This window comes from Lithobates pipiens, unplaced genomic scaffold (assembly GCF_037356315.1).
Source record: "Lithobates pipiens isolate NorthernLeopardFrog02 unplaced genomic scaffold, aLitPip1_a1.2 Scaffold_19, whole genome shotgun sequence".
Classification (NCBI taxonomy): Eukaryota; Metazoa; Chordata; class Amphibia; order Anura; family Ranidae; genus Lithobates; species Lithobates pipiens.
This window is the reverse complement of record NW_027507764.1, coordinates 370,638,315-370,652,051: the sequence shown is the minus strand read 5'-3', so window position 1 is coordinate 370,652,051 and position 13,737 is coordinate 370,638,315. Positions and strand designations below refer to the sequence as shown.

The 13,737-nt window shown below is 44.6% G+C and overlaps 1 protein-coding gene across 2 annotated transcripts in view; it reads right to left on the bottom strand.

Moving 5' to 3' along the window:
- Window positions 1-13,737, bottom strand: part of NRSN1 (neurensin 1) — a 67,328-nt gene that overhangs the window by 13,148 nt on the left and 40,443 nt on the right. For both annotated transcript variants that reach the window (XM_077492269.1, XM_077492270.1), the window contains exon 2: window positions 7,778-7,975. In XM_077492269.1, the coding sequence (XP_077348395.1) occupies window positions 7,778-7,966 (189 nt within the window). In that variant the 5' untranslated portion in view covers window positions 7,967-7,975. The remainder of the gene's footprint in view (window positions 1-7,777; window positions 7,976-13,737) is intronic.

Sequence of the window (13,737 nt, the reverse complement as noted above, 5' to 3'; positions counted from 1 at the left end):
ATTAGTTGGAGAGGTATTTTTACCCTGTTCCTTTATATATTTTTTTATATTTTTTTGATTAGTAGCGCGAAGGCCCTTTTTCACTATTTTAATGCAGAGGGACTACTTGTAAAGTTGGAGCTGTAGTAGGGAGCAAGAGCCACATAAGCAGATGCCTCCTCTTTAATGCTGGCTACTGTCCCATGCGGATTGATGCCAACTGCACTCTACCTCTTATCCCAGCTGGCAGTCTCCAGAGTGGTGCCAGCAGCAGGAAAGAAGAGATCTTCAGGTCAGCGCGAAGCAACACATTGGGCATAATAGCAGCATTGTGTTGCTTTCTCACCACCTGCTTTAACCCCTTGGACCCCACAGAAGCATGCAGTTGCAGGGTGCTTGCAGAGTGGCCCCATTTACTTGAATGAGTCGCGATTGTCAGGCGGTGGCACCCATCAAAAGTAACAGGGGACTTAATTCCTGCATGTGTACATAAAAGGAGGTAGGGATTGCCGGCGGTAAAACCATGACTCAACCATAGGGTTTTTTCAAAAGAAACACCCCCCCCCAACTTTATGTGCGAATGAGCCCTAAGGGTGCCGCTGCCGAATGCAACTATGGGCTCATTCGCAAGTGCAGCAGGCACTGCTGCTCCTCTGAAAAATGATCCAAGTGTGTTTGACAGGTGGTGAGGAAGCAATATGTTGCCTCCTCACCACCTGATTTTAACCCATAATTGCCATGTGTCAGGTGGTGACACCGTGCCCGGTGATCTTTGAATTCACCCATTTTGTTCTTGTAGATCTCCACCTCTTTAAGGTTGCCTACCCCTGATCTAAGGAGTATATTTATCAAAGATTTGATCAACAATTTGCCTGACATTTGTCTTAAATTCTTTGAGCAACAACTACCCTGAGTATAAAGCCAAATTTGTGGACATTTGCTCAAAATTTGCCCAATGAAAATTGCATACTCGTACAACTGGTAACATCTGTTCTTCAGTGTATAAAGGTCTTTATTGCAACATTCTCCCTAATCTTCACTGCACATTTACCTGCCATTCCCTTAACCTGTTTGTAAACAAAATTCACCTGGTTGAGCTGCATTTTCTACTGAAAATGCACATATTATCTATTGAATCAGAACACTTTATTAATCCTAAAGGGAAATTACAAGTGTCAAACCTGTGTTTTTAATAAAAGTTCAGAGCTTCTTGGGGTACATTTATTTAAAATTTCTATAAAGTAAGTGAGTCTCCAATTTATTAGCGAGTGGCAGCCTGACTGTTATGTTTATACCAGCCCACATGTCCTTTAGCATTGAGGGGGTGTTTTGAGCACACAAAACAAAGCTTTCCCAAATGGCTTTTTAGTACCCCCAGTGCCCAACTGGGGGTTGCTGCAAGGGTGGGAAGGAGGGCTACATGCCACTTAGATGCCTATAGTATTACATTTAATTTGACTTGTTCCTTAATGAACATAAAACCAATTCTCATAAAGTTTAAGACACATGTTAAAAGTTACATGGCGGGGTTATAAACAGGACTACTCTCGTATGACATCCTTGTCCCCACTGACTCTGGCCTCCCTGACGATGTGGTACAGGACGGGGCTAAACACCACTCTCTCCTCAGATCCGGGCCCCCTAACGTCCCTCTTTGACCATCCTGCTTTACCACAAAGTACAGGGGCAGCCTCCCTAGGACCCTTTAAGCGTACAGAATGGCCGCAAGCCCGTACATTTGTGCATCCCTCTCAGGGGACCCCGGTCTGCGTGACAGATTCCAGAGATTGGCTCACGGCCCTACATATATCCACATTTGCCAAACGCCTACACTCCTCCTCTCAAATACATCGTAAGCTTACCGACTTCGAGGAACTGTGCTCGCTCCCAGAAACTCCCAAACACTTATTATCCTCCTTATATAACCTACTGCAGACTTTAGCACACGATCAACTCCCACACTACACCAGGCTGTGGTCTGCGGATTTGGGTGAAGACATCTCTGTGCCGGAATGGCATACCTCTTTTCATTTCACACATAAGTCAACAATCTCCTGCTACTCCCAAGAAAAGAACTACAAACTATTATCAAGGTGGTACAGGGACCCTGCTACTTTACACAGGATTTTCCCGTCTACACCAGCCACCTGCTGGCGCTGTGAAGCTTCAGTCGGAACTTACATGCATGTCTGGTGGGACTGTGAGAGGATCCGCCCCTTTTGGACACAGGTTTTTGAATGTTATAATCTCTTAGCTGATATTCCGGCTCCTATCTCTCCAAAAATTGCATTACTCTCTATACTGCCCGGGTCTATTAAATCACAGAGACAAAGATTGCTCCGTTTCTTTATGTCCTCTGCTAGACAGCTGATACCTGCTTATTGGAAGACAACGACCACTCCCCCATTGTCACGGTGGGTGTCGATTATGAATGACACTATGAGAATGGAGGAGATGTTGGCACTGGACAATGACACTTACGCCAAATTTCTTTCTCAATGGTCGATCTGGCTCCGCTTCTCTTCTTCTGACACTTTAATGAACCAAATCTTGAACGCATGAGGACACTGTGGGCTCTCCCTCACCCTACCCCCTCCCCTGCCCATATTCCTTCCCCCTCGCCCCCTCCCTCCCACTTTCCTCTCCTCCCCTCTTGCTATTTAGCTTTCCCCTGTACCGCCTTGCTCCTTTAACTTTGCTCCTCTCTCTTCTCTCTTTCTTTCTATCTTTTCTATATTATTGTTTAAATTGCCTCATGTAGTAACCCATGAGTATTTCTCACTACTGTGGCCTCATGGATCAGTGAGCAGGACGTTTTCTCTACTCTCCAAGTTTCCCGTCAGGGACCGGCTATGGCCAATAGTCGTTAGCCGGCCTCCCGTAAATGTTCTCCTGTTAATGTTCCTGTCTACACTTGCCTCATGATGGTTACTGTTTATTGTTTTTACCTGAAATGTTTCAATAAAAATATTTTCAACACTAAAAGTTACATGGCTGAAGTTGTGAACTGTTGTCAAATTGTCTGGATAGAGATGTTAAAATTACATAAAACAGCCCCCACCCCTGTTTAGGGATTGTTACTCCAGTTTGACATAGATGGCCCCTTTGACATCTCTTATGAAGCAGTTGTCCTCTCTATCCAATATGTGCATGTTGTGTCTTTTGGAAGTACACGCTAGTTTCTCACTGTGTTGCTTGCTTAAAAGACACAAGAATGGGATGTTTATTAAAATTCTGATACCCCTGTCACATAAAGGATGACTATATTGTTCTTTGTTTTCTGGTTCTCCCCTCAGTTCATGGGCCCCACAAACTGAGGGGAGAACTGTCTCCACAGTTACTTAGCTGTTGATGATATCCTGCTGGTCAGTCCTGCCTACTTAAGCCGTTCAGTCCAGAGGAGCTGTGCGTTCGCCTTGGTCACATCACAGAAACATCTCACATCTCCTGCGATCCTGTTCAAGACTTGCTTTGCTGACAACCCTTCTGGCTCCAGATCCTGCTTGCTGTTCCACTACATTGATCCCTGACTTCTGGCTTGGCTGACTATCCGTTCCGGTTACTGAACTTGGCTATGTTTTGACTATGTTTGTTCTTTTTACTTTTATTATTAAACAAGTCTGATTTAAATGTACTTCTGTGTCGGCCTGATTTCATGGTTTCTTACAGTAGGCGTAGGCCATGAATTCAGAAAATGCAGTCAATCCACTTGTTGGTAATATTTTTTCCAGATTGGATGAACTGGATCACTGCATGGATCAGTTTGCCATGGCGTTACAAGCACTCCTGAGTCGCCCGGCTTACCTGGAATCTTCCACTGTGGCCTCCCTGGTACAACCTATGTTGCAGGCCAACCTTGCTGCTGCTCCAGTCTCTGTGCAGGCACTCGCCTTGAGTATTACCTCTATAAGAGGCATGTCTGGTTCCGCTCCACTTCCCCAGTGATTTGGAGATGCTCCAGTCCAATGCAGAGGGTTTCTCATTCAGGTTGAGATATACTTTGAGATGCTGCCCCAGGCGTTTCCCACAGACAGAAGCAAAGTAAGTTTTGTGGTATTTTCGCTTTCTGAGAGAGCATTGGCCTGGGCAAACCCTCTATGCGAGATGCAAAAACCTGTTGTCTTGAGCCCTGAGATTGTGCCTTTACTGTGGCCAGACAGGTCATTTCTTGAAGTCTTGTCCTACCCATCCAGGGAACTCCCGAACCTTGAGGTCCTGTCACGGACAAACCTTAGGTGGCGTTGTTTCATCCCCAGTTATCCAGAAGGATAAGCCCCTGGTTTTGGTCACCCTTTCTTGGGCTGAGTTGTCTGTCAAGATAAAGGCTCTAATCGAATCTGGGGCTGCTGGCCTGTTCATTGAGGCTGCCTTTGTTTCTGCTCCTGTGTTGGCACATCCTAATCCTACGTAACCTTTTATCCTGGAGGTTGGCACCCTTCTGTCTCAACATCCTACCTCTAAGAGCGCTATGCATCCTTGTGGCTACTTTTCCAAGAAATTGTCACCTGAAGAGTGCAATTACGAGACTGGTGACAGAGAGCTGTTGGCAATCATTTTAGCCCTGAAAAAATGGAGACATCTCCTCGAAGGTACCACTATGCTGGTTCTCATTCTTACTGACTATAAGAATTTCATATTTTTCTCTGAGGCTAAACACTTCTCTCCCAGAAGAGCGCAATGGGCTGTTTTCTTCTCAAGTTTCAATGACATTGTCTCATTCTTACCCGGTACTAAGAATGAAAGGGCTGATGCCTTGTCACAACAATTTTGCTCCTCCTGAGAAATCTTGTGACTGCTGCTTTGTCCGAGAGAGTCTCCGTACTGCCGTGCTCCAGACTTACCATTCTCCCAAGGCTGCTGGCCACCCCGGGAGGAATCAACTCTTTTGGGCCATTTCCCAACATTTCTGGTAGCCTAGTCTACATGTTGATGCAACTGCCTTCTAAGCTGCCCGTTTCATATGTGCTCAGAGTAAGACTCCACAACACCTTCCAGTGGGCCTCCTAAAACCCATACCCAATAGAGAGAGTCCCTGGACCCACCTGTCTATGGATTTCATTGTGGAGTTACCCAATTCTCATGGCAACACAGCTATCCTTATGGTGGTTGACCAGTTCTCAAAGATGTGTCATTGTATTTCACTTAAGAAGTTGCCCACTTCTTAAGGAACTGGCTTCCATTTTTGCTCGGGAGATCTTTCGCTTACATGGGCTACCCAAGGTGATTGTCTCGGACAGGGGTAGTCAGTTTGTGTCCCGGTTCTGGCTAGCCTTTTGTGCACAGTTGGGAATTCAGCTTGCTTTTTCTTCTGCGTATCACCTGCCGTCTAATGGGGCAACAGAATGAGCCAATCAGTCCTTGGAGCAATTCTTACGTTGCTATATTTATGACCATAACAACTGGTCTGACCTATTACCGTGGGCAGAGTTTGCTCACAACAGTGCCTTGAATTCTTCTTCCCAATTGTTTATGGCAAATTATGGTTTCCAACCTTCCATGTTGCCTGACTCATTTGTTCCGCAGAATATTCCTGCATTAGAAGAGCATCTCTGTGGTCTTCGTTCCACTTGGGCACAAGTCCGGGAGGCTTTGTGACATGCTAATAATAGGTACAGACTCCAGGCTGACGGCAGACGCCTGCCTGGGACTTCCTACCAGGTTGAGGGCAGGGTCTGGCTATCATCTCTCAACCTCTAAAAGTAAAGACTGACCTTTGTTTCTGGTGGGAACTGAATGGAATAGCAGTTGCTACCTGGTCCATCAGACTGAAGGTCGTGTGTTTGTGTCATTGCAGGCCTAAAAAACCTCTAACATCTTTCGGGGTGATCGGAGTATCGGTGTTGATCGTGCTACGTCCGAGTTGGATAAGAAACCATTCTGATGTTCCATCCGTGAAACACATCGCCTGGCACACAGTTGGTTGGAGTTCTCTCACCAGTTTGACGGACCCTCATCGATCCACCCCCTGGCCCTAGATTGGGACCCCAAGCTTTACTGACTCAACTGTCCGTGTGAGTCCAACACAGTTGGTAAGAGTATTCATCTACTTCCCTAAATGTCTACAGACAAGCTGTTTTACATGGGTATATCTGTTTAGCAAGATCCCTCTCTTCCCTTGTAATGGCCTAACCATCCTTGCACCAGTTACATCACGGAAGTTTATACCTATTCCATTGGACTTTGTTTTATGTATATGGACTGTCTCATGTGACCATTTATTTGGAATTTTGTGTGTATGTGTTGATCACATTCACTATTACCGAAGCGCTACACTATTTTTTACTTTTTGATTGTGGAACTTTGTTTGTTTTAAGTGTTGGCAGCTGCTTTTTTGTTTTATATTCAGTTATAGCGCAGTGTTTTCCCCCATTTTTTCCTTTATCTCTCAACCTCTGACTTCGTGTTCCCTCACTGAAGTTCGTACCTTGGTTTATTGGGCCTTCACGTATTCTTCACAGGATTATACCAGTGGCTTACGCATTAGACCTTTCTTCTAATATGTGTATTTCAAATGTATTTAATGTCTATTTATTAAAACCTTTGGTCTGCAACCGCTTTACCAGGTTGGTGCCACGTCCTCCACCTGTACAGGTTGAGAACCATGAGGAGTATCAAGTACAGTCTACTGCTGACTCTCCTAGGTTCTGTGGGTGCGTACAGTACCTGGTGCATTGGAAAGGGTACGGTCAGGAGGCTCTTGGGTCTCATCCTTAGACGTGCATGCCCGTACTTCTCCGTGATTTTCATAGACGTTTTCCCCTCAAGCCTGGTGGTCCTCTGAGGGGGAGAGGTCGTTGAGAAGGGGGTATGGTCAGGGCTGGGCTCAGCCCTTACTTCTCTGAGCTGGCCGCTGAGTTGTCGGATAATTGCCAGCTCCTATCTCTGCACAGTTGCTCAGCTGTTGATGATATCCTGCTCGTCAGCCCTGCCTACTTAAGTCGTTCAGTCGAGAGGAGCTCTGCCTTCACCTTGGTCACATCACAGAAACTATCTCCTGCGATCCTGTTCAAGACTTGCTTTGCTGACATCCCTTCTGGCTTGCTGTTCCACTACATTGATCCCTGACTTTTGACTTGGCTGACTATCTGTTCCGGTTACTGAACGTGGCTATGTTTTGACTACGTTTGTTCTTTTTACTTTTATTATTAAACAAGTGTGATTTAACTATACTTCTGTCTCGGCCTGATTTCATGGTTTCTGATACCATGTTTTTGCTTGACCTTGTGGAAAATGTATTGAAAACCCATTCTGGGTAAACCCAAACTTTAAAGCTATCCCAAGATGTCTATGTTCGTTGTCTTTGGACTCTGTGTTTATTAATACCATCCCAGCCTGAAGTTGCATATTCCTAATAACTCCTAGATTGTGCTCTAGTGGTTGGTGTGAGTCAGAAAGCAGATACTGGTGTGTGGGTTTCTTGTAGACTTCAATGTCCAACTCACCCCCTTTTTGACACACAGTCCTAAAAGGGTAATTTGTTATTCTGTGTAAATTCCAAAGATGTTTTTAGGAACAGGGTGTATGTGTTCGCTAAATGCTTGCACTTTAGGTGTGTTTATCTTGACCCATGCATTGTCCACATACCTACACCAATGACTCTACCCTACCAGTTTGGCAACAATTCACACCTTCAGCAATGTAGCACAAGCAAACGCAAGAAACTTTCACCTTTCTGAGACCTTAAGGCATTATAGGAGTTGGATTATATAACTTGAATAGGGAGGTTTCACAGACAGTCACATCTACCATCATATGTGTTATACAGCAAAGTAAAAAAAATCAAAAATAGCTTGCTTACCTTCCAGAATATAGAGTTCCACCTACTGGGCGATCTCTGTATCTGAAAATCATCATCATATTCCCATATTGAAGCTGTACAGTCCTCATAAAATTGGTGCAGGTAGGACCGAACTCCATAGCGATGGTATCCTCCTTCAGGAGTGCTTTGTGACTGCTTGGACCCACAGATGTCAGCACACGAACTCATCCTGATGACCTAAAATGGCACGCATTCAAGAAATATTTATATAACCTAATAGAAATAGGCTAATATTCAAAACAAAACAACTTAAATTTTTTTAGATCAAACCGGAAGTGGCAATTATAAATAAACTGCAGTTGTCCATTTGGAAGTTTTAGCAACCCTGATATTCTGTCTTTAATGTTTCTGTTACACGCAAGGTTGAGTGTGTAGGGTTGTGACATGCTTAAAATACAGCTCGTCAATGAATCTGAAAATGAATGTCAGCACATCACCAGGTGTAAATACAGAGTATACTGGGATCTTTTGAGCTTTAATACTTAATAGTATAGTGTAGTTTGCTATAGCAGTCTTTAGAAGAAGCAAAATGAAAATTGATAAGACGAAGGTATCCTAATCCCAAACTATTCAGTCATTCTGGCTGCCCCTTCATGTGACTCAGTCCTCTCACTCCTCTCTATAGACCGTAATGTCTTAGTGCAACCACCCCCTTCTCACCCCATGAATCGGATACAGTGTCATTTTCTGACAGCTCTGGAAAATAAAACACATTTCTGACAGTGACATTAACTTAAGATTCTGTTAAAAGTGATTCAGTTTTATTGCCTACAGAACTTCTTTTTATAGTGTAACAAATTCGCCCCATTTTCCAACAAGTGGGTTAAAACAGCGAACGCCAACCAGTGGTTGGTGGGCCACTGATGGTCCACGAAAACATTTTGGTGGTCCCCAGGGGTTCTGTCACAAATCAATATTGTGGTGCATGTATACTTCCCAATTTTGTTTTTAGTGTTCTCAATGCATGCTGACAGTCAATAGTGTCAGAATGCATTGATACCTGATGCCTCCTCTGTAGTTCTGGCTCCTGTGAACTCAGAAGAAGGTGCTGGGAGTAGTGCAGAGAGCGGGAGGTGAAGAATGAGGGGACTTCCAGTGGCAGCACTGATCAGACTGTGGGAGGGAGCACAGAGCTGCAGTGGGAGAGGGGCCTCCTTCTGAGCCTTGTAAAAGTGATCAGGTGGCTGTAGAAATATTTAGATCACTTTTATATGATAGCCCATTGCTGGCTACAAATATATCAGGACCATGGTTTCAGCCATGATCCTTGTATAACCACTTGTTCCCAAGGATGTCAAAGTGGGGGAAGTGGTTAAAGTATTGTGAGTAAATTATACGCAGCTACCTACATGTAATTGGACACTGGCAAAAAAGAAAGGCTACAGACACATCCACTATAACTTCCCCCATTCCCAGCTAGCCTCAGTATTGTAGCAAGCAATAGGGAGATTCCAAGAACATAGGGGAGCGAGCGACCAATGTCCTATACTGTACTCAAGGAAAAAGATTTTATTGGTAAGTCTAACATCCTATTTTCCTGTTTTGTACAGTACAGGACACAGGCTTCTTTAAATCATTATGGCTGCTTTTACACTGAGGCGCTTTACCGCTAAAAATAGCACCTGCAAAGTGCCTCTCCTCTCACTCCAGTGTAAAAACCCGAGGGCTTTCACACTGGAGTGGTGCACTGGCAGGATGCTAAAAAAAGTCCTGTAAGCAGCATCTCTGATATACACCGCTCCTAAAGCACCCCTACCCACTGAAATCAATGGGTAGCGCAGCCAAAGTGCTGGAAAATCGCAGCTACAGTGGTACTTTGCGGGCACTTTTAACCCCTTTTTCTCGGCCATCAGCGGGGGTTAAAAGCACCCTGCTAGGAGCCCGATAAGCAAAGCAAAAATGACAATAAAGTGCCACTAAAAATAGTATCGCTTTACCTCTGATGCTGGGTGCTGCCAGAGTGAAAGTGCCCTAAGACGGAGACATCCAAAAGCAGTCCAACTGAGGGGAAAGAAATGCCAACAGGCCCACGTATCAAGCAGGTCAAGAACTGCAGATTTGTAGCACTGTTTGCTGAAAGTTGGCATCAGAGGTGTCTTGGACATCCACCTGAGAGAACTTAACAAATGTGTAAACAGAAGCCCAGTTGGCTACCTTGCAAATCTAAGAAGCAGATGCTTGATGCACTGACAGATCTAGTTGAATGTGCTTTAATAGAAAACAGATGAACCCTATCCTACAGACTCTAATGGTATTTTGTCTGATACACTGAGTAATGGTGAAGCGAGAGGTACAGAGACCCTTGAGGGAACCTTCAGGCAGCACAAATAGTGAATTTGAATTTCTAAAAGTGGCAGAGAGAAATTTCTTAATGATGCTACAGTGTAGGACGTAAGGAAGGAAAGACAGTATCCTAATGAAGGTGGAAAGCAGAGATCACCATTTGGAGAAAAGATGCCTTAGGATTTTTGTCCACGTGCAACAGTAAGAAAGGGCTTCATGCAGGATAAGGCCACCAACTCAGAAACTCTCCTTGCAGAGGTGATATCCACAAGAGTAACCACCTTATGGTTAAGGTCAGACAATGATATGCATCTGATTGGCTCAAAAGTAGTTTTTGAGGAGCCAAGAAAACCAGACTAAGATCCCAGGGGGGATAGATAGGAACTAATAGGGGAAGAGATGTGAAATACTCCCTGAACAAAGGCCTTAACGTTGAAGTTTAGCTGATTTCAGTGACATTAGCTACCTGTAACAAAGGATGACCAACATTATGTAGGAAGCTGGATCCTTAAGAAAACTTCAATGCAGGAGTGCCCTGTCTTCTTACTGTGGCTAAAGTCTGGCACTCATGGGGTTAGTAGCATTGAGCTTCAGGCTGAACTGTTGTAAAATATATTTTCTGACAAAGAACTGCCTCCTCCTCCACTGAGAAAAGTTATTTGATTGCTTTCACTACCCGTAACATTTTCTGTAAATGGGGGAGAGAATCCTGAGAAAGCAATCAAATGCTCTTAATGGAGGAGGAAGGGGTGGAGGCAGGTGTTCTGTGGAAACTTTTTCACATCAACTCAGTTCACAGCCGAAAACTATTATCTCCACAGCACTGGGAGTTCAGCCAGGAAAAGGACAGGCACACCTGCAGTGAAGATGAATCCAGAATCCAGCCGCCTGCAAAATGTGGGACATCTTTCATTACTGGTAAGTAATGTCACTAAAACTGTAGAGCAGAGCAGGGGTGCCAATTTGGTGGCCCCCCGGCTGTTGCAGAACTACAAGTCCAATCATACCTCTGCCTGTGGGATTTGCTTGTAACTGCCAGCCTTGCAATGGCTCATGGGATTTGTAGTTCGGCAATAGCTGGAGGGCCACCAGTTCGACACCTGTGCTGTAGATCAAAAAAATAAATCAGCTAAACTTCAGCTTTAACTAAAGAATGAGATGCCAAAAGTTTCTGAAACAGAACAGCCAAGACTGGGATTTTTCACTAAATAGTATTTAAGGTGAGACTGGAGAAAATCATAAAAACAAACAAAATGCCAGCGCTCAGGATTAGGGTATAGGTAACAATTAGTTAGGGGCAGCAAAAATAATGTTAGTTATAAAGTGTCCAGAGAATCAGGTTAAAACAACTCCAAAGCAAAAGAGGTGATGTATCTTTAAGAAAGATGGTGATGTTGATGCTGTATCTTGGTAATGAAACACGCACTCAGGTCTAAGCTCTTCTTCTTCAGACTGGAGAAAGGGCAGGATTTGTCCCATGTAGTACTTTCTAGGGTGAAAGTTTCCCAACTTGCACCAATGTGGGATCTCCAGATGAAATGCAACACTTTGGGAGAAGCTGACTTCCTAGTCTTCAAGAAGGTTGTCACACCTGACCATGGCTTCAAAAGTTATGCTGTTAAAGCCAGCGACCAAGAAGTGGGATGAAACATTGGCTCTTGGGACAGGAGGTCCAGATAGTTCAGAAGAGCCCACGGAGTGTCTGCCAGGAGCTTAAGTATGTCAGAATATAATATTCACCTTAGCCGATTCGGTACACCAGGATGGCTTCTTTCTTGATCCTGCAAAGCAAGTGATGGAGAATCTAGAGGTGCAGAAATTCATAAATCAGACTGAACCAATCCCACGGCATCACCAGAGTATCCATGAAGAACTGAGGGTCCCTTCATCTGGCAAAAAAATCTGTCTAATTGTTGTTGAATCTGAAATCATGATAAGAACTAGCCCTGACCGTGGAGAAATACTACAGCGACAGATTAGAAATCCGCCACAATAGGGAAAGTCTGACCTTGGGGTTTAGATGACATGGGCAGTCCAAAAGCCTGTTTCTCCCATGCGGCCATAACTTTGATTTACAATGGTCCAGAGTGAAACTGGTCACATGGTACTGCCTTGAAGTAGGCTACCAGTACAGCATAACTAAAGGTAAAACTTTTTTTAGTTTTTGGTAGAGTTCTCCGTTAAGGAGATTCACCCTCTCTGTTCATATGGTTTACCATTATCACTGAAAGTGAATGTAAAGAAAATTCCAAATTTTGGGTTGTCCCCATAAAAGTAATAGAGGAGAAATCTTCCAACAAGGGCACTAGTTCTGGTGGCCTGGGGGTCCCCAAGGGATTACCTTAATTTGCAGGGATTCCCTCTCCTTCTTGTTTGGCTATGGGTCAGGAAGTGAAGAGAAATCTCTGAAATTGGACACAGATGGGAAAAAAAAAATCTGACGAGGGTTATAACTCTCACTTGCTCTATCCTAAATGGCTGCACTGATGGGCACTTTTGGATGGCACTGATAGGGGGCACTGATAGGCGGCACTGATAGGTGGCACTGATGGACACTGATGGCACTGGCAGGCATTGCTGATGGAGACTGATTGGCATCTGTCTGAGCACTGATTGACATCTGCCTGGGCACTGATTAACATCTGTAGGGGCAATGACTGTCATCCCTGGTGGTCCAGAGTGGCATACATGGTGGCCATCCATTGTGGGCATCCCCGGTGGTCCAGTGTGGGCATCTGCAGGGGGGCTGTGCTGATAATCAATCCGAGCAGACCTCCCCTGTCAGTAGAGCCACCGATCGGCTCTCCTCTACTCGCGTCTGTCAGACCCGAGTGGGGAAAAGTCAATAAACGGCTCTTCCTGTTTACACTGTGATCAGCCATGATTGGACATGGCTGATCACGTGGTAAAGAGTCTCTGTCAGAAACTTTACCAAGACCGGTGTTGCGGTGTGTCAGACTGACATGCCGCACCACCGATCACGGCATGTACGCCAGCTGTTATCCTTAAAGACGTCATATGAAGTCCAGTCAGGATAACGGAATCACAGGAAGTGGTTAAAGCCTAAACCCTAATGCATACCTGGCCAAGGGATTCCTATAGACCTAAATGGCCTGGCATGAGAAAGGCTCTGGTTAAATCTGTGTCCAGGGTCAAACCCGGGTACTCCACTCTGAGATGGGTCCAACAATAACTTCTGGAGGTTGAGGATCCACCCGAAGCTCTGCAGAACCTATACCGTTCATTGAATTTGGCTGACAGAGATAGGGTGGACTTACCCTTTAAAAAAATATCGTCCAGGCATCCCACAATGTACTGTATACTGAGAATGCAGAAGTGTCAAAAGCAGGGCCAGGACCACGGCAAAAAATTGACATGAACAGGCAACACAGAAAGACAACAAACTGGTAATGTTGATTGCCCATTGCAATCCACAGATAATGTTGTTGTGGCAGAAATATAAGAATGTACAGATAGGCATCTTGATTGTCTATTGGAGCCAAAAAATTACTGACCTGGCAATTTCCATGAAAAACTTTTGAACTTGTAGGAACAAGTTGAGAGTCTTTAGATCCAGAATGGACTAAAGTCCTCCATTCTAGTTCTGGAACTGTAAGAGGTTTAAGTAAAAACATTGAAAGCATTCTCCTGAAGGC